This window comes from Colossoma macropomum, unplaced genomic scaffold, assembly GCF_904425465.1.
Source record: "Colossoma macropomum unplaced genomic scaffold, Colossoma_macropomum, whole genome shotgun sequence".
NCBI lineage: Eukaryota > Metazoa > Chordata > Actinopteri > Characiformes > Serrasalmidae > Colossoma > Colossoma macropomum.
In genome coordinates this window covers 32,760,170-32,781,893 of record NW_023494793.1, presented here as the reverse complement: position 1 = coordinate 32,781,893, position 21,724 = coordinate 32,760,170, and the positions used below count along the sequence as shown (strand labels likewise).

General features: G+C 36.3%; 1 protein-coding gene across 3 annotated transcripts; it reads right to left on the bottom strand.

Moving 5' to 3' along the window:
- Nucleotides 1-479: 479 nt before the first annotated feature.
- LOC118813728 (cell wall protein DAN4-like) lies at nt 480-20,947 on the bottom strand. Of its 3 annotated transcripts, XM_036579225.1 has the most exons (12): nt 20,842-20,947; nt 12,234-12,444; nt 11,589-11,728; nt 9,433-9,521; nt 8,583-9,277; nt 6,559-6,590; nt 5,184-5,300; nt 4,863-4,931; nt 4,425-4,516; nt 1,609-1,667; nt 1,197-1,328; nt 480-1,018 (listed from the first exon to the last, which is right to left on the bottom strand). In XM_036579225.1, the coding sequence occupies exons 2-11, from the start codon at nt 12,442-12,444 to the stop codon at nt 1,237-1,239; spliced, it is 1,596 nt and encodes a 531-aa protein (XP_036435118.1). In that variant the 5' UTR covers nt 20,842-20,947; the 3' UTR covers nt 480-1,018; nt 1,197-1,236. The 3 variants fall into 3 exon arrangements, 2 of the variants coding, with proteins under 2 accessions (XP_036435118.1, XP_036435119.1); XR_005007675.1 differs by lacking the exon at nt 4,425-4,516; XM_036579226.1 differs by lacking the exons at nt 11,589-11,728; nt 20,842-20,947 and having other exon boundaries at nt 12,234-12,339.
- Nucleotides 20,948-21,724: the final 777 nt, after the last annotated feature.

The window sequence follows — 21,724 nt, the reverse complement described above, 5'->3', positions numbered from 1 at the left end:
AGGACAAAACGTATTGTGTTCTGAACATTTTTATTTAACACAGTGTGCCACAGTGGCGATTTTTGTAAACCCCATTCATTCTAGCCATAGTGAAATCGAGCTTAGACTCGGAGCTCCAAATATGTGAATATTGCAGACCACAGAATGACGCACGACTACAGTGGGCTGTGTAGGTCTACCAGTCTATCAGGGCCTCTGATTTTCATAGTACAAAGACATGCACATTCGATGAATTGAGGACTCTTAATTTGCCCATAGGTTCAATGTGTGTGCATGTGTTAGCTCTGTGATGGACTATTTCCTTGATTTCCACTGATTACATGCTGGGATACATTGCAGTCCTTTCAAACCTTTTCCTCCATGTACTGCTGTTTGCAGTTTCAAATGTCTCAGTGTATTTTATGTCTCAGTGTGACTTGCCTCACTGTATTTTTCTCTCATGCATGCTTCTTCAAGACAATGATATTACCATATGATTTCTATGTCCTTCATTCTCTGCTCAAGACGCTATTACTCCACTATATCTTTACATAGAGAACAGTTGTTTGCTGCTATATTAAAGTTTAAAATGTTGTATATATCACCTTTGATTACAAAAATCTATAATCATTTTACATAAATTTGTATGTAATTTTAAAAAGTAAAAAAATACTCCATGAATAATATAATTATATATAATAATAATGTTTGTAAAAAAATAATAAATTATTGGCATGATTCTTGAAATAACAGTGGAAAAGTGCAGTGCAGTGTATACAAAAGGCTTTACGTGAATAAATGAATGATAGTTGAATGAATGCAAAACAGCCAGGACTTAATGAAAGTGAAAACAAACAAGAAAGTAAAACAGTAAATCATCATGGAATCAAAGTCTCTTAGGTAACAATCATGTATTTCCACTACTCTGCCCTGTTGTTACTGTACCATAGTTACACAAAAATATTCCAATGATAAGTGCTACTGGAAATGCTATATTCACCAGTGTTGAGATGACAAGGCACACAGACCTGAAAGAAATCTGAAAAAAAAAGCAAAAAGAACAAACACATATTATTGCAAAGCAGCAAAGTTAAACTTTTCAGTAAGAGGAATGATCTACAGGGAACCCAGCATCTCTGGAATGCCAGGATAATGAAGCAGAAAGTTGATAAGCTAAACAAAATTTATTTTGCTTATTTTAGTGTTGTGAAGTTCACCTTTTGCTCACGTATCACAGTATTTTACACCACAGTATGCTTATAGATTGTCACATGCCAGATATGCTGCCATCACAATGGGTAGCCATAAACAGACCTTCCACTGCACAAGCCCAACAAATATTGCAGCCGCTAGGAAGAGGAGCAAAGAAAGAGGAGAGAAAGAAGAGTGCAAGGTTAATGAGACTGATCATGAAAATGACTTTACAATCTACAAAAATTAAACACACATCATTTTTGGATTGTGAGATGTAACAGTTAACAGCCAAATTACTGCTCCTGGCTTGAGCTGCTTTGTTTAATCTATTTAGACTACAGGCTGCAGTACAATTTAGTGAACGTCCACAAGCCAAGGAACTGTGTGCAGTGGTGAAAACAAATGAATATGTTAAAAACTATAAGGTATTCTTACTTGTCACACAAATGTTTGCAAATGCAACCAGTCCGAAGACCCAGCACAGGTGTCTCCTTCTGAAAAATTGGAATGGAAATGGTAAAGATTTGATAAAAATGTAATATAGACTAAACGCCCAAAAGTCATCCAATGTTTCTTCTTATATTAAGTGTATCAATAGGGTGTTTGCCACGCCCCCCACCCCCATTTGCTGCTGTAACAGTCTCTTTTCTTTTTGGAAGGTTTTATACTTGAAGCATTGCTGTTAGGATTGGATTTGGTTGCATTCAGTCACAGGAGCATTAGTGAGGTCAGGTACTGATGTTGGACAATTAGTTCTGGGTCACAAATGCTTCACCAGGGAGATTATTCAAGCTACACTGTATATAAAAGTATTCACCCCCTTGGACGTTTTCTTGTTTTATGATCAAAGAACAGTGATTCACAGTGGATTTATTTTATGTGTTTTTTTACACAGATCAACAGAAACAGACTCTTTCGTGTCAAAGTGAAAACACACCCCTGCAAAGTGATTTAACCCCTTAAATGTCCAGGGCCCGCCAGCAGGCATAAAGTTTAATGAGAGGGTTCAAAGTTATTGTAGTATAAGTACACCTGTTTATGGACAGTTCAACTTCTGGTGAGTCAGTATTGTGGCATAACCTACACTAAGAAGAGAAAAGAACACTCCAACAAATCTGTGACAAGGTGATTAAAATCAGAAGTCAGGGAATGAATACAAAAACAAAGTCACTGAATATCCCTTGGAGTAAGTTAAATCAGTCAATAAGAAATGGAAAGATTTGCAGTGGGGATGCTTCTTTCCAGCAGGCTCTGGAAGGCTTGTGAAATTAGAGGGTACATTAAATGCAGAAGAATACAGGAAAATCCTGGAAGGAAAGCTGAGCCTTAGATGAAGTTTTGTCTTCTAGCATGACAATGACCTCAAGCATACAGCCAAAGCAAGACAGGAATGGCTTAAAAACAACAATGCTAATGTTGTGGAGTGGCAAAGTCAGTCAACAGAAAATTTGTGGCTGGACGTGAAAAAGGCTCTCATGATCCCCATGCAAGCTGACAGAGCTTGAGCAATTTTGCAAAGAACAATGTGGAAACTTGCAGTGTCCGAATGTGCAAAGCTGATAGGGACCTATCCACACAGACTCTTGGGCTGTGATTGCTGCCAAGCATCTACTAAATACTGACTTGCCGGGGGTGAATACTTGCAATCAGATACTTTGTGGCTTATATTTGTAATTAATTCATATCACTTCGCAGAGATGCTTTCACTTTAACACAAAAGAGTCTGTTATTTCTATTGTTTCTGTTTTTAAAAATTGCATTCACTGTGATTCACTGTTCCATGATAATAAAATAGGAACATGTTGGAGGTGAACACTTTTTACAGGCACCATAACGGAATGCTTTTTTCTAGAAGTGAGATTAATAGGTGAAGTGAAAAAAAAATGGTTCTGCGGATATTATTATAAACAAAAGAAACTCCTGTGTAAACCCTGTGTGTAAACAAAAGACAGAATATACCTAGAGGTGCTTTCTCATAGGTGCTGAGCATTGTTATACATTTTTGTGATGCTTTTATGTATGAACATGCTGGACACATTATTGAAATTATTATACACATGATCTTTTGGCTGCTAAAAGATCTCAGCAGGTGAGAACTGGGGCTTGAGCATTAGTCATGTAGACCACACCCGATGGCTAAAACAGGCCCAGATTAACAAAAGTCAGTGAACAATGTTTTACTTTGCCATACTTAACATCAACCTAAAGAGTCTTTATAATAACATCAACCTATAAAGTCTTAATAATAAACAAATTCACAGCTTTGCACAGAAGAAACAGATGAAACACTGTATTGCAACAGTGAAAAGAAATATTTCTATTTGCTGTATAGTCAAGGTTCTTGGATTAAAGATAAATGATAATTTATCTTTAGAAAGATATTATTATTTACAACTATTTTAAAGATGTTTTATTTTGTAAATGACAGCACTTTTAAGTGAAGTGAAGAAATAAAGTTCTGGGGCAGTTGGTTGCTACTGATTTATACTGGTTAGCTACTCCCAGTTATAGTTACATGCACAAATGTGGGCTCCTCTGGTCATATGACGTGGTCATTTAACATATTGGGAAAAACCATGAAAAGTGGCCTGTAACACGCTTTTTATTTGTTAAATATATATATATATATATATATATATATATATATATATATATATATACACACACTAAATTTTAGTGCTTAATTTATATTACACATATTTAATGCTATGTTTCAGTCTGTTCCCTGTAGAGGACGTGTTCTTTTTCACTTAGAAAATCAACAAACCATGTCATTTGATCAGAGGTGTTAAAACCTTTGCACATGACTGTATAGTGCCAGAGCGCACTTGGTTTTAACCTTCTCTTTGGCATCTGCCTTTTAATCAGAAGGCCTAAGCAAACATAGAGAAATAGTGAATGTCTATGGAAGGATAGCATGCAGTTTGGATTTGGTTTAAAAAAGCTATCAAAATGACAGCACAGGGATGGGCATGCAAATTAACAGTAAGACAAACCTGCCTGTTTCTGTAGTTTTTAATTATCCCGTGTTGACTATGTATCTGCTATAAACAATGACCACGATTACAGGAAAAGCCCTAACAAACTCATCCCCTCTTTTGTTACACCATCTTGAAATTAAACATTATTTCCATGTCATACCACTGCACTGTTTTAACCCTCTTTAAACCAGTGAAAGTTGCTGTATCTAATTTTACAGTGCATTGAAACTTGTAGTGACTAGTAGTGAAAGAGTTCAAGGTATGACTCACAACTGATGGCTTGGTTCGTGGAACGAAAATATCACAATTATTTGGCACAGGCTCAGAAACACTGCCAGTCCTGTCAAAACTTTGGCTGCAACCTACACATACACAGACAAAGAGACCTGTTGAACTGCACTGAATTTTCAATCAAAGAATAATAGACTACATTACATGAGATGACAGTGCTGCTTAAAGGACCAGCAACTCAATTGCAAATAACAAAAAATATCTCAGTGGTTCTAGAAATGTTTGACCCAAGTCAGATATGAAAACAATACATTTTTGACTATATTTCAAAGTAGGAATTTAGCTAACACCTAATGTACACTGTTAGCATTTGTTAGTACTGTGGTGAGGTGGCTGTGAAATGAGACAAATCATTTAAAAACTAAAAGAATCTGTAGTCTCATGCCAAACACTAACAGTTCTGAAATTCATTCTTACCAGTTCAGTGAGTATCAGCAAGATGATGAAAGCCACTAATGAAAATAGTAAAGAAAGAACAGAAGAAACCTGTGAAAAGATTAAAGTGTTTAAAATGCTTATTTCTGTCACTCTATGTGAGCACTGTGATATGTGTATCTTTTTCATTTGTTTGAATGGATCATCTTATGCTGAAACTTTTTAACAGTTTAGTTGGGACAAATCATTTGGGTTTAAATGTTTGGATAAAACACTGGCATCCAGATTATTCATTGAATTCATACTGTATGTTCCTAAAACTGAAAGTCAAAAAATATTGCTCAGGTCCTTCAGGCATCTTACCTGCATCACAACAACATTTCTTCGCTTTCTGTGTTCCATCAGGAAAGGGAAGCCCTCAACGAGAGACAGATAGCTGGCCAATAGCAGGATTAAAAACCAGTCACTCCCAGTCTTACACTATAACACACACACATACAGATTAACAACTTAATGTATTATCACATTTCAAGATCATATGCAAAGTCATGTGCAAAAGTTTACTCAACATACTTGGTTAAATCACAAGTTTTTTTTTTTTTAAAGTAAAATTTATGTTCTCTACAAGAAACTTAAATATGACATTTTACACATATTGGAATGCACTTTTATTATTAGATCTATTTATTTGCTGTGTTTAACATACCAAAGATGTGTGTGTGTGCATGCAAGCGTGCATGCGTGCAAGCATGTGTGCGTGCGTGTGGGTGGGTGTGTAAAATATCTTAAAAAATATCTTTACAATTGTTGGGAAATTATAGTGCTGTTTCTATAAATAGTTTTCAACAGTATGCAGCCTGCCATATAGCAAAACTGTTTGTTGTATTACGTTTATTACTATGTTCATTAATTATTTACTACAAAGTGTAAAAATCTAAAAATCTAAATTATGTGTATGTTTATAAAACAAAACAACAAAAAACAGTAAAAAAGCTCTTATTTAGATTTTAAATTTTTTTGAGATTTCACCCCATGCTGGACATAAACAAGCATGACGAACAGAGAAGGCTGCAGGAACGCAAGGCAGAGCTTTGCATGCATACTATTTAAAAGCCACAATCACAGCACAGAAAGATCAGGTTGTCATTTAAACACCTCTCAGTCTTTCACAGCTAGTATCAAAACTCTGTTGTCCATAATGTGACCAGATTTTTTCTCCTCCTAATATGTAGCTCACTGAGACACAGCCCCAGACCTGGCTGGCTTTTAACTGTCCTTTTACTGTTGATACATTTTAACAGCAGTTGGAAACAGAGTCTCTCTTTCTGTTAATTCTCTTTATAAGCGTTTCCATTAGTACACTGTCCCTGAATGCACCTTTGACCCTGCGTCAGAAAGCACTTTGGTAATTTCAGCAAAGTTTCAGTGAAATACGTCCATTGGTTGGAGACTCTGTGATGTTTTCAAACATCAGGAAGGATAAATGCATACTTGTGCTACGCACTGCAGAGGTTTGCTGACTTTAGTGCATGCGTTATTTGCTGATCATGCACAGAGCAGAAACATATGCAATATGAAAACACAGCATTTGCAAAAAAAAACAAAACAAAACACAAAACCATGCATACAAGCGTCATAAATTATTAGAATCATTTAGCAAAATGCATAAACATAAAAAACAAACAACAAAAGCAAACAAACACACATGTAATTAAAAAAAAAGGATTTATCTGCTTACCACAGATAGGTCTGATTTGGCTGAAGTACTGACTGTAAGAAATAAGAGATGCAGCGAAGGTCATGGAAACTGCATAACTACACCTTATGATATATAAGTAGTACATGTAATCCAATACATAATGTGTTGTGCAAATAAGCCTAAACAAGTCAATCTTTAACTTCTTCCTACAAATGTACCTTTTTCCCAGGGAATATATGAAGTTAGTGAATTAATATACATCATTGAGTTGTACTGTATATTTCAAAGATCATGCATACTTGTACATAGCTGATTAGATGAATCAGTAAATCAGTAAATTATAGATATATACTGCACCTTTAAAAATGCTTTGAAAATGTCCAGAGGTATTTCACCCTGCTGTCAGAACAAAACCTGGTATTTCCATTTTTGTTGTTTTTTGACATCATTTGAAAATGCCTGTTGGGTGTACATTTCATGATGGAAATATGTCTGGTTATTATTAAAAGTATCAGTATATTATATAGTATATTAACAGTAAATTATGTTTTTCCTTCTTCTGTAAAGTTAGCATTTTGGAGATATGAGGTTTTGTTCCAACCGCAGTGACATGCTGATTGTTGAGGTTGTAAAACATTTACACAAAAAAGGAACAACTGTATGAATGACTTTAGATATATGCCTTACTTCTTTTCATGTAATTGTCTGGATATATATATATATATATATATATATATATATATATATATATATATATATATATATATATACACATATGATTTCTTTTGGAGAGTTGTGTGTGTGTGTGTGTGTGTATATATATATATATATATATATATATATATATATATATATATATATATATATATATATTCAGCCAATAAACTGTGCATTAAACATTTGCATTAAAATGTGCAGATCTGTAGAGGAAGTGTTACCTTATTTTTTACTTAGAAAAACAACAAAAATGTGTAATTTGACCAGGAGCACAAATTTGCATATGACTGTGTTTATTTATTCACACTTAAAAAGCTGGAACAGAGGTGTAAGTGGTCAGAATGCTGTTAAAAACTCCTTATCAGCTTTATGTGGATGCTTTTTGTTCGGCGATTTTGAGCCTTTTTAATACTTGATACTTAACTTAATGCTTTTTACTCCAGCTGAATATTTTGGAAATGTACTTTATGACTTTGCAACATTTTTTTAATGTTTGTCATCTTTATGTGAGCCACTTTATTAAATGTTCATATCTGATGAGTTGTGCTGAGTTTTTCTTCTGACTATTTCATCCTGTGATTAACATCCTTGTGCATTTAAAGCTATTTGGCAAATAAAATTGCAAGGCCATCAACTCCAACAAAAGCACAAACATTAAGGGAAATTCAATGTTCAGCTTGTTTAAATGGGTCACTGGTAGTACATCAATGTGCGTAAGATCACAGATTTTTTTGTGGAAATAGCTTAAGTCTAGTGTGTGTATTTCTAGCAGTGTAGTGTGTTACTTGGGTAGAGGAAGACAGACACATGCTTCAGTAGGAAGAAGGATATAGGTATATAACAGGCATAGGACGTCTTTTAGTAGAGTAGAGTTGTTTAGTAGCTGATTAAGGGCACAAGCAGAGAGACGTGCAGGTGCTGCTGCAGGATCACGTATAGAGGTGCAAAGCAGGCATCTGTTTTTGAGTAGAGTTATTTGTTTGGTTATTAAGGCCAGCAGAGAGACATGCAAGGTCTACCATGGGATAAGATGTAGAGTTATATAGTAGACATGATAGGATTTTAAGCACAGTAGTACTGTTTGGTTGCTGAATAGGGGCATAATAAGTAGGTTACAGCATTTAACAGGCATACTGTGACTAGTAGAGTAGTGTGATTTGATTGCTGATTAGGGACACATGCAAGTATTGCTGTTCTGTTATGTGTAGAGTTACAGAACATGTAGAATATGTGTATGTTGATTTGAAATAGATGAATGTAATCTAATAGGTGATTAATGACAGCATCAGGCAGACATGTAGAGGTAACAGTGATAGCTGCTGAGGAAATGCCTTGCATTGACGCACCTGTAGATGTTGTAGGATCAGCTGTAGAGGTGAGCACCAGACATGTGTCTTCAGTTATAGTAGTGGGGTCTGAAAGCTGGGTAGAGGCAGAATGCGGTGCATGTGTTGAAGTAACAGTGGTATCTGTAGAGGAAAAGCCCTCTGCTGACATGCCTAAAGATGTTGTAGGATGAGTTGTAGAGGTGGGTACCAGAGATGTGACTTCAGTTATAGTGGTGGGGTGTGATAGCTGGGTAGAGGCAGAATGCAGTGCATGTGTAGAGGCAACAGTGGTATCTGTAGAGGAAAAGCCCTGTGTTGATGCACCTGTAGATGTTGTAGGATCAGTTGTAGAGGTGGATACCAGAGATGTGACTTCAGTTATGGTTGTGGGATCTGATAGCTGGGTAGAGGCAGAATATAGTGCATGTATAGAAGCAACAGTAGTATCTGTAGAGGAAATGCCCTGGGTTGATGAACGTACAGATGTCGCTGGATCAGTTGTAGAGGTGGGTACCAGGGATGTGACTTCAGTTACAGTAGTGGGATCTGGTTGAAGCATGGAGACGGGTACAGAAGTAACAGTGGTGAGTGCTGATGCTGACGTTGTTGTAAAGGGTGTTGAAGATGTTGATGTTGTAGACGTTGTAGTTGTTGTAGGTGGGGATATGTCCTTTCTAGCCCAAAAAGTCTCAAAGTTCTCAACAAATGTAGCTCTGAAAAGTCATATGAATGACAGTAAATCACAATAAACAAAATTACAACAACAGCTGGCATTTTTTCAACAAACACACATATATTTTTTCACCCACTGTCCTGGCAGAGTAATAAAAAATGTTAGTAACTAATTTTGCATGATGTTTCTTGATACCTGAAGAAGTATTTTCCAGTGTTAGGAGCTCTCCATGAGACTGTTACAGCAGTCTTATCTTGGTTATTGTTTTGTGTAACAGCTCCACCCTGGATAAAGGAAGAGATATCTTTTTTAAGCAGCTTTTTCATCAGTTATTTGAAACATAACCAGTGTTTATGCAAATTTCTTTCAAAACATTAGGCATAAGCATATATGAAGATGAAGAAGACATTTTTTGTTTAGTCAATTAAAAAATTATACACATTGACTCTTCAGAGTCACCAACATTTGTAAAAACTTTGTTTATTCATGTTAATGTCAGTTTCTCATTTTTTTAAATTAGTTTTTACATTTATGGGGTTTTCTTCTAATTCATGTCAAGCAAAGTGCCCAGGTCATTGCAGCTGTGTTCAAAATATCAGTATGGCAATATGTCGTGGATGAACACATGGCGATTTACATATTGATACAGTGATGGCTTTTTACACAGCTTGTGTATGCACGAGTGAAATGGATAGTGCATTCAAGTCTGAACGTGCAACCTTTACAGCATCCAACATGAAAGATGTGCTCTAATAGTGTCTAATAGTTATTATTATTTGTGCAAATGGCTGTGTTGGAGAAGGAAGTGGTCCGTTCTATATGTTGCGCATTCAGGAGAAATGGAGCCCAGTTCTTGTAGTTTGTTCATTAGCTTATTATACTTTCACAGATGTGGCTTAGATTGCAGTTGTAGTGAGTTATTAGCTTAGCCTGCTGTGATTGGCACTTAGCTGTTCACATGTGGGTTATGTGTTTGTATTGCTGTTCAAAGGTGTTTCCCCTTCATAATGATATTATTGAAATCGCAAACAGTTCTATGTTCCCATGTGGCTTTAATCATATTTTCTTAACATAAACCATCCACACTACTAGTATGTTTACAAATGTACATATTCTGATGTTATATGTTAAGTAATTAAAATCTGAATTTATGTATGTCTACATGCTGCTTTCAAATAAATTCTCTTATTTAAACATACTTGAACACTTGAACATTTCAGTGAACAAGAATGAGACGGTATTTTAAATGTGTTAGTCAGAATGTTTGAATTTCACAATATTAACAACATTAAAATGTTATTAAAATATGTTATTAACAACATTTCAGTTTTAACTCAACTCTGAACTCAGCTCTGATCTCAACACTGACATCTTAAACTGCAGTTTAAATTACAAAGGGCCTGTTCACAAGTAGTATTAACATGCATTTTTGGTGATCTGATCACTTTCTGGGGTTTCTTTGACCACATGAAAAGCCAGGTGTAAACACCCCCTGGACGCATTATTATTGGAATACAATCTGATCTGGTCAGAGACGGATTGCATTTAAGTCCATTGTAAACAGAACGCGTTTTTTTTTTATCTGTATACAATTACGTGAGCGGAAATGTGACTGCTGTGCGCTGACTAACAGGTAAGATTTGAAACAAGGAAACTAAAGATGGAGAACACCCGAAGCTGAAATTTCCCCAAACTGTGCATTTCAAGATGGTCAACGTTGTCCAGTAGTATTGTAACAGGAAAAAGAGTAAACACAAGTAAAATGTAAACAACACATGTGCTGACGTGTTTTTTACACATAAAAAGTGCAATCGAATCTCATCTGGTCACACTGGAGACGCATTTTAGAGAAAAGTGTGAATGGAATCTGACCAAAGGGCCTGGGCTCGATTCCCTACCAGGGTCCTTTCTGTGTGGAGTTTGCATGTTCTCCCGGTGTCTGCGTGGGTTTCCTCCGGGTACTCCAGTTTCCTCCCACGGTCCAAAGACATGCATTCAGGCTGATTGGACATGCTGAATTGCCCCTAGGTGTGAGTGTGATCATATATGTATGTCTGTCTGTCTGTCTGCCCTGCGATGGACTGGCGACCTGTACAGGGTGTATCCTGCCTTCTACCCAAGGACAGCTGGGATAGGCTCCAGCACCCCACCGCGACCCAGAAGGATAAGCGGTTTAGATGATGGAGATAAATATATTTATAACTGTACTTTTCAAAACTAATTTTATGCTAAACACTGACCAAAAATGTCTGATGTACATCCAGAGTGTTTTTTCCATTGTATTGTATTGTATCATGATACATATCATATCATCAAATGGTTGACAATACCCAGTTCTATGGGACACTCACAGCAATGCCGTTACAGCTCTGGAGTCTGCTGATGGCTGAGCCCAGCACAGAGAATTCACCCACAGGTGGACCGTCGTTAGTTTCTTTTGCCTCCAACATGAAGCCACGGAAAGATCGACCTGAATTAGCTGTGAGTGATACTTTAGCAGTAAAGGGAATTAAAAATATATAAATAAATTATATTTTGAAGAATTCTAAGTTCCAATGTATCAAATGTATTTGTCCTGATTATAATGCTTAAGCTTGTGTCTAAACATTTAGCAGCAGCAAGGTTTACTTTATACTTGAGTTATTCTACAAGTTGTTGCTCTGGTAACAGTCAGAGGTGTTGCCTCATACAGTGCAAAGCAATGAGAACAAAATATCACATTCATTGAATCCTTCAAATTTGTAAAAAGCAATAAACAACAAATATGGCCATTGCATACTATGTTTCTAAGAGTGCAAGTTTTTCTCCTACAATGTAATAAAAAAAACAAAAAAAACAATATGGATTTCAAAGAACCACAACATCTTATGAAGAGGTCTTTACTGAGATTGAGAGAGAATAAAAAGAGTGTATCATAATTCAATCCATCTTATTCTGGCTGGGTAAAATATAAGAGTGCGAATGTGATTCATAAGAGAGACTGAAAGGAGACTCACCAGTAACAACTTCTCCCGAAACTGTGACATCAACATAATCAGGAACAACTGTAAAAGGATTTGATGCTGGATCCTGATTGGACAGGCCATCATGATCAACTGCCATTGACTGACACACATCTTGATTGCCATCAAAATTGCCATCACTGAAACATTTAACGAAGGGTAATGTGGTTCCTCCCAGGTAAATGAAAAGCAGAACTAAGGACATCTATGGAACAAAGAAGATAATAAAACATTTGCTAGATAAAGGTTAAATTCACAAACAACCTAATTAATTACTCTCATTACAACACCACCAAAACAAATTAGCACAGGTTTAAATGGAACAACCATTCCACTCTTCACCTACTCAATGGGGCCAAATAATTATTAAAATACTAAACTCTGAGAGGAACAGTTTGACTGTATGGCATACTGTTATCTATAAAAATGCTTAAAAGTTCAGACAAAATTCAGGCTTTTTTAGCTTTGTCACATTTGTTTATCCATTTACCAAAAGAATTATCTGAATTCATTTTTCATTTTCAGTTGGGGTAGGGGACACATGATTGGAACTAAGCATCCATAAGCCCATAGGCCTTTTAATATTGCGTCTTTATGGGTGCTAAATATAGGGCAGTGTCAATACAAATACATTAACTTAGCCCTCATAGTGTCATTACTAAATATCATTTTGAGGATGGTGATTGGATGTATAAATTAACACCAAGGTCAGGGCCAGACTAGGACCACTATTCAGGTTGGGAGTGTAGGTTTAACCCAGGCCACACATTTATGTATAAATAATGTTTTCAATAATACAATAATAATTTTGTTGGTTCAATTTTTTGAAAATGATGCTAGTACTGTACATCATAGGTTTCAAATCATTTGTAGAGCACTGTAAAAAAGGGCCCAGAATGATAAACAGGTAAGCAATCTGATTTATGGCAAAAAGCAACAGTGATGGAGTCGAGCAAAAGTCAGGCTTAAGAAAACAATGAAATCAAACTGCCAAATGAAGCGAAATGAAGTAAACTCTTAATAAATTAGAATGTGTATAAGCTGTTAAAAGGTATCCTATAGCTTCCCCCCTTATTTTTTCGTTTTACCACACTGTTTACTTTTTTGGCTATATCCCTTTTATATATTTTTATTTCAACTAACACCTCTTTGAGATCTGAACTTACGATCTTCTTATCAAAAACAGTGCACATGCAAAGCCTGATTATCATACTGTTTTTGTACCTTTCATTACTTGGACAATTATCCTTTGTAAATCACCCGCAAAATGCCCACTAACTGCTCGGGCAATCTACTGCACTGCACACGTAAATAAGCATTCGTTATTTTTGTATCTTTGTAAATCAGGGCCTCAGTTTTTAAAATATTGACCTTTACATCATTTTAAACTACGAGATCTCCTGGCTGAATTGTTTGTTTATGTGACATCATCCAGTGTAAAAAAAAATTAAATGTTCTGTGGAGACAGGATTAATTACGACAGTGTTATGATTTTATACATTGTGCAGATTTGTGATGTGTGATATATTTTGAACCATATAATCACATTGAATCATATTTCGAGTGGATATTTTGAGTCATAAAATAAACAAAGAAAAAAAATCTTTAGTAAACCTTTAAATCAGAGCTCCCACTGTTGCGGTGAGTGAGGTTTCATAAAGTATAACTCATGTTTTCAGGCATATGGGATGATACATTACCTGTCCAAAGGTCAAAGGTATGTTGTGGCCCCCACCTCTTATAAGTAGCGGGCTTGGCTAGTTCAGCCATGCTGATTGCTACCAGGTGCACAAAATCAAGCATTCCCCATTGATAAACATTGGCAGTAAGGGTGTCTCAATGAATTTCAACACAGCACTGATTGCGTTTACATGCACTCAATAATCCGATCTTAATCAGATTTCTGCAGTTATCCGATTATTCAAATGGTCATTTAAACACCATACTCCGTTCTAGAAATCCAATTTAGAAATCCGATAAAGAAAGCTGCATTTTAGCTCAGTAATCAGATTTCTCAGTGTATGTAAACTCTTACCCAGATTTCTTTCAGATTTCTCAGTCTGCGCATGTGCGGAACAGACTGCTGTAACAAGCAGCACTGCTGCCAGATGGTAGCAAAACATGGAGCGATGCTGAAACCAAATACATTCTTAACAAAATGAAGGATTTAAATATTCTTCATCTTCTAGATGATGCATGTTCATTTTAGGTAAAGTGGTGCAATAAAAAGTTGCAACATGAAGTTTGAGTTTATTGGCTCGTTGCAAAGTAGAAATCCGATTACTGCCTGACTTATGTAGACCCAGAGTTTTCACATTATCTGATTACTGAAGTGCATGTAAACACATTGATCAGATTACCGACAAAATCTGATTTTCTGCAGCTATCAGATTATTAAGTGCATGTAAACGAATTTACTGTCATAAGAGGCTATGTTTCAAACAAGCCAGTTCATCAAATCATCAATTTGGCATTTTGACAGAGTAAAGACATTTATTAGTTTCGCAGTAAACTTGGCTTCTTGCCAAAAGAAGCAATTCCAAACCAATGTCAGATGTGGATGCATGGCATGCAGTGTAGTGCATAAAAAACTAAGCTGGAAAGCAGCACAAATGTACTCTGGGGTAATCGCTAGAACTATTCTTTAAAATGTTGTGATTTTTCAAATGAATATTCTCTAGAAGGCTGGAAAATGGATGGATGGAAGACCAAGTGACTCATCAACTTCACAAAGCTCTTTATGGTGATGCAGGTTTGTTGTGAAAGTAGTCACCACTGGTTGAGATATTTTATAAAACGGATGGTTCCTGTCCTAAAATCTGATAGGCTGAGCCTCGTTCAAAGCCGTTGTAAAATCCACAATATACACACATCTATGACTGCCTAATGAGCTGAATTGAATATTACTATGCGACGGCATGAAAAAAAATTGTGCTGTTAACGAAATAACCTTTGCATGGACCACCGAGTACATTGATGAATAAGAGCCCATTTTTTGTTTAAACTGAGGGGTTGGCAACTTAGCTATCTTCTTGAATAGAACTAGGCTGGTCAGCGAACTAACAGGCTAAAAAGATAGCCAACAGCCTAAACAACCCCATCATTAATATCACAGGCTTGAATTACAGTACTTACAGTGTGATTGACTGTAAAATGGCAGTATAAAAATCTAAAAACGTCACTTGAATAGATTACACGTGTCAAATGTTCCTGTTTCAGTCAGAAGTAGCGTCAACCCTAGGCTGAATCCCAAAAGGCTCCCTAAATAGTGTGTTGGCAATGAAAGCATAGAAATTCTAGCCTCTGCAGCCAAATAGTGCATCATTTATCGAGTGTGGATGTGGCTGAGTCCCAAATGGCTATTTAATAGCTATATTTTGCACCGTTGGTGTGCAGGATACAGTATTTAAATTCCTACATAATGCACAATGTAGGGGGCAGGGAGCCATTTGAGATTCAGCCCCAGCACGAGAAGAGGGGCGCCGCTGTAGTAGTGCTAAATAAGACTTGTGATGGTAATTTGGTGACCAAAAAGTACTTTTAAAGAGAAAGTTTTTGCATTAAACAGCGCCATGTTATCGTATGCTCATTGTTATATGAGAAAAAGTTAGTTAATTTATGAAATGACCGCAATATACTGTGAAGGGCGACCGAACATTCTCCTCATTCAGCAGTCCATGGTTTCTTGACAACGATACCATACTCTAAAGGAAATACATTTCTTTCTTTGCTTTCTGTAGTCCCAGTGTTGCTTGCTGTTGATTTCTATTCAGTGAGTGTGCACCCAAGGGTTTGATTTATGAAGGGGAACATAAGGATTTAGGGCCAATACAGCAAACGCTGGATGACAGGTGATGCAGTCTGCGACCCCAACCTGTTCACATCTGTGAATAATCTGTTTGGTACCATTCAGTCTCCCTGTTATACGTCTGTGCTTGGAATCAAACAGGCAGCATGCTAAAAGATGTCATGATGCTGGCAATGCTAGAAAATGGCTAGCGTCAGCTAACTAGCTTAGGCTACAAATGTTAGGTTAGCTTTTTTTCTGCATTAGCTTTATACATACCTCAGCCACCTCCCTATTGCAAATGTTCTCAACAAGTGAGAGATTTGTACAGCGCCCACAAGTGCACCTGTGTAGAAAGAAATGGTACCCTAATGGCCTAATAGAAGTATGTTTTTCATAGCTTGATGTCAAAATGAATGAAACTTAGACAATATCTAAAGAAATCTACTTTATTCATTTGAAATTCAGTACATCTAAGAAATCAGGGCTCGGGTTTTATCGAATATGGATCTTCGATAAAATTAGAAGCTAGCTGTCACGATTTTAGGGAATGTTCTACCATTTGGACGCCTCTCCCGCTCGCTGTTAATCATTTTCTGGCACTACGTTTACTATTCGGCAGCTTGAGTCAGAGACTCTGGTAAGTCTCAAGACGCACTGCCTAAACAGAAACACTATCCCCTGTCGAAGATAGGGATGGTAGAGGAGAAAAATCACTAACCTCGTAAGACCTCAAAGTTGCAAAAGTGCCGTTTGATTCTGTCACTCTCTGTATTTTGGACATAGTTGGAGAAACTGCTGAAAGAGTTGAAGAAACTAAAAATCAGAAAAAAATGAATAAATTACAAAAATAAATAAATAAAAAATTGACTCCTGGGCCTTGCCCTGGATGTCCCCTAACCCTAGCACCATCCCTGCGCTCGGGTTTTAGTTCTAGACAAATATGGCAAAAAACAGTCCATTGTGCTGGCCCTTGTTTAGGGAGTGAGTTAGACATGATGTTTGGCTCAGAGAGGAAGTCAACAACTGTTGCAATGGCTTGTGGACTTGGCACATTCATTGGTTTTCAGTTAATTTAATTTTTTTGCTCTTGAGCATTTCATAAACCCCAATAACCAGTGATCCTCTATCATAGACAGTTAGTCCTCCGTAGGCTGGTCCAAAGATGAACTTGTGACTACTGTGGTACCTCAGGACCTGCCTGCACTCACCAGTGTACTGAGCATGACTGCATTTCCTGAAAGCATCATTGAGCAACCACCATGGTAACCATAGAGACAGAGGGTTCAAAACAATAGTATCTCTAGTATCAGTCATTAAACTGTGGTAGTTGTTCAACAACGGTTTCAGGAAATGCAGCACAGATTGGGGAGACGGTTATTTTACCTATGACTCTTTCATTGTAAGAGACAACTTGGAACATCCGAAGGAAAAAAGAGAAAAAAACATGGCCAGCAACAAGATGGCTAGAGACAATCAGAGGTATCATAAACAAGCCATTAAGAAACCTAAAGACCCAAACAGAAGACAGAATATTTTGGAGAAACACTATTTGTTTTGTCGCCAGGAACCAACTAGATGACAACAATAATATCAGATTAATGACTCACTGCGACATACTTTCCTTGTTTTTTTTGTTTGTCTGACAAATACAGGTTAGCAGTAAAGTACTTCCCCCTTTTAACAAACATACAACTACAGAAGAACCTCACCCCTAGCACCACACGACAGTGCAACAAACATACAAGTAGACAAACATATAGTAAACATTTCATTTTATATCATTGTTATTTGTCATCCAAGTACATATTTCCTGAAGGACTGTCTGTTCTTCCCTTTTGGTACACTTTTTCAGCATTCCAATCTCTTCCCCACCAGCGCAAACCGTAGTAAAAGAGTGGAGTGACAATATAGAGAAATCCATCCTTACAACAACAATTCATATCATTTCTGCTCTAAAGATCTGTTGCTAAGCCTGTAATGATGAGTTAACATTTTCAATTTGCCCTATTAATAAAGCAAGTTACCTTAGAACAGAATAAGATCACTTTGGAGATTTAAAAAAACTTGTTAGCTTTGAATATACAGTATATATAATAAAACACAACAAAACACTTGTGATAGGAATTTTACTGTTTTATTAAAATGTTATGATGTCATTTGTAATAAACTACATCCACTAAACAGTTTAATTTTACAGGTTATGCAGACATTACATTTCACCTTAAAGAAGCAAAATCATATGACATTTTTAAACAAAAGCAAACAATTTTTTTTTTTTTTACATTTTTAACTATTTGTGTTTTTTTTAGCTACAGAAGGACTGAAGTATTCTTCATAACTTTTCTAGAAACACTGTACTACACTGATTTTATTTGCATACTCCTTCAAAAGGAAAGGCTGTCACAAACTCAGCCTTTAAATTAAAATCATATGTAAAACATTGTTTTGTAAATCCCACTCATTCTAATATTAAAACTCATGGAACATGTGACCAGTCACTGACACAAGCATAAAAAAATACAAAATGCAGTTCATCGTCAACACTTCCCAAAAAAGACAGAAACCAAAGTTCTAACACGTAAAACAAACACAAAACATCTCAAAACTCATTCTCACGCTACATTCTTCATTTCAGTAACTGCTGTTTGATAGACTCTGAGCTGTCAGTCTTCTCAAGACTGTCATTACAGCGTGTGGAATTTCTGTAGTGAACACAGTGAGCTCCGTAATGCCAAGCACTACTGAAACACTGAGAAACAGCCTTTTTGGCGTCCTTTCCATTTATGTTACTATGCATTCCTTGGTCGCCTTGTTAAGAGAAATGAAAGAAACAGAATGTAAGGCAGGCAAAAGGAGAGGTCAGTTCATTTTTCAGTTTAGCAATCTAAAATCCAAATATTTTTCAATATTTAAAGGATCCTCACAAAATAGTAGAATGAAAAATGACACATTCAGATTTAATGACTAAACATATATATTTTTTTTTAATTTTTAAAATAATGATAAGTTTGATGCATGTAGTGCCTTCTAAGACCCAAGGTCACTTTACAAGAGCACTGTATTTACTGAAACACACAAATCAATGGTTGTCAAAACACACAAACATACATACAAGGGAAGAAGAAGGAGGTAGGATATGAAGGTCAGGAATGAAGAGATATCACTAAGATTTTTGGAAGAGAGTTCCATTATTCAGGAGAAACAACACTAAAGAATCTGCTGCAAATGGAAACTAATTTGAATCGTGGGACAATAAGCAGATAAGAACAGTAAAAATGGTTAAGAGATCTCCAAATGTTCAACAGGACACTGCAGTAATCTAAATCCTTGTCTTGGGATCAAACTTGTGTCAGGACTCTCTGGTCAGCTGCTTGTTCCTCTGTAACATTTTTAATATTCTTATAGGGAAAGGGACATATATTCTTGGAAATTCTTGGCCATATATGTCAGCATAATTCTGTACAATACTTAATATAATGATATTTAGTAGACATATTAATCAAGTTAACTTGGGGCGCATCATTAAACTACTGTCAAAGTTAAGCCGAATTACTAGTGTGTAATTTTAAGAAAATTACTAGTGTGTAATTTTCAAAATATGGAAGGGAGTATTCTAAATTTTGAAGAATTTATCTATTTACCAAACACCCAGACCAGAACTAGTTAGGAAATTCATTTGAAAACTAGATAAGAAGATGGAATTCCATAAAAACAAAGTATAAAAAAAGAAGAAAACAGATTACATACCTTACTTTTGCTGGCTGTCAGTTGTAAGGAAAAACGTGTCTTCAAACTTTTTGGAAAAATGTCAAATCTTTATTTTAATAAAATAGTAGCAAAGCGCAAGAAAAACGCTCCATTCAGCAGGGTCAACCTGAAGCTCAATTTGATTCAAGTAGATGGTACAAACAATGTAAATGTGCTGTTAAAGGTACAACAGTGGTTTGAAGGTCCAGCTGTGTACCCTAAAGTTTTTTTTACCTAAAGTTTTTTCCAGGTGAAAAGTATGCATTTGTACCTTTTTATAATTGAATGTTTTAAAACAGAACAATAAAATAAAAAGGCTGGAGATCAGACGGGGTGCGTGGAGCTTAGAAAAAGGTTATTTAAATGGATTATGGTACAATTACGTTCCCTCACTAAAGGTACTGAGATGTACCCTTAAGGGTGCCACCCCAGTGACAAGAGGAGTACTGCCCCAGTGACAGTTTCATACTTTTATTTCTGAGAGTGTATAGGTGCACTCTCAGAAATAAATGCACCCCAACTTGGCGCAAGAATCCCCAAAACCTATTATTTATCAAAGTACAACAAAAATATATGATTATATGATTTGTAAAAAGATGTCCAATGTCATTGTACACTGTAACAAATTATGTAGCTTTCGGATTAAAAAAGTAAGTAACTGGATTAACTTCAACTGTTGAGTTCATTGAACTTCACCAATTTACGTTTTTATTCTTCTGTTAACTTAATATTACAACTTTAATCAACAATCAACTCAAAATGTCAAGTTAATCAGGTTATTTACTCTTTAAAGTGTAATAGCTGCATCATTTTTACAGTGATCACACTCTGGCCCTCTAGATGCGACCCTTGCTTGATACTGCTTGATGCCTTGATACTGATCTTGAAACATGGAGCACATCATCACAACATGTAGCTACATAACCACAAAGTTACTCAGTCTAACACACCAGCCAACAACGACTCCACAGCTCTTAATCGCCCCTCACTAAAACATTCAGCCACGAAACGTTTACTACTAAGTGATTGGAAAGCCAGCTGTAAACATAAAGTAATGTCCTTTACCTTTACACACCGGTTCAGCTCTCTGGGATTCGTTTTTAAAATAAAGTAGCGCCGTTAACTGGCGCCGGGAACGACCCATCCCATGGTTATGACACATATTAAAGAGGAAGACATGCTTTAAAGCACAATGGACAGTGCAGTGAAAGTGCCAACGAAATCACAATGAAGATAAATTTAGGGCTGCAGCGCCACCTGCTGAGCTAGAAATATGACTCGTCTTTCTTTCTACACTCGTGAACACATACATCCTACTCTGCTCTACTCTGCACTGTTTAAAAATAGGCATTATTGTCTGATGAAAATACCCTAATTCCATTAAAAGTCCTGTGTAACCAAGAGTAAGCCCTGTGATCTTTGTCTGACTTTTGTAACTAGTACTGAAAAGTTTTAAATACAGGAGTTACAGCCAGAGCTTCAACTCTAAGTGCTGTTTCTGTGGTTCTAATTCAGTAATTTTTAATTCTGAAGGTGTTTCATGAAACACTTTATTATGAAACCCAGTGAGTTGATCTGGTAAAGATAATATTAGTTCTTTGGGGACTTTCTTTGATAATGAAACAGGAAATATGCATATATCAGCCTTCTTGGCTTCATAGGACATTTCAATGTGCAGTCTTTGTTTTATCACAGTTTTCGGTTCTGGACTCCAGCTAGTTGGATGTAGGAATTAGAGGATTACAGCCTATTTTGGGGAAAATTGGCTACTCAGTTGTTTACTGGCCAGCTGTAGATCACTGTATCATTAGTTTATGTAGAAGGGAACAGTTTAGAGTTGATTCTAGATTTGCCTCTGGACTGTGTTGCTGTTGTCTCTCAACAGACACACTAAAGAAGCTTCAATGACAGTAAAGGTTTTAATATTTTTGATGAAATTTACATGTAA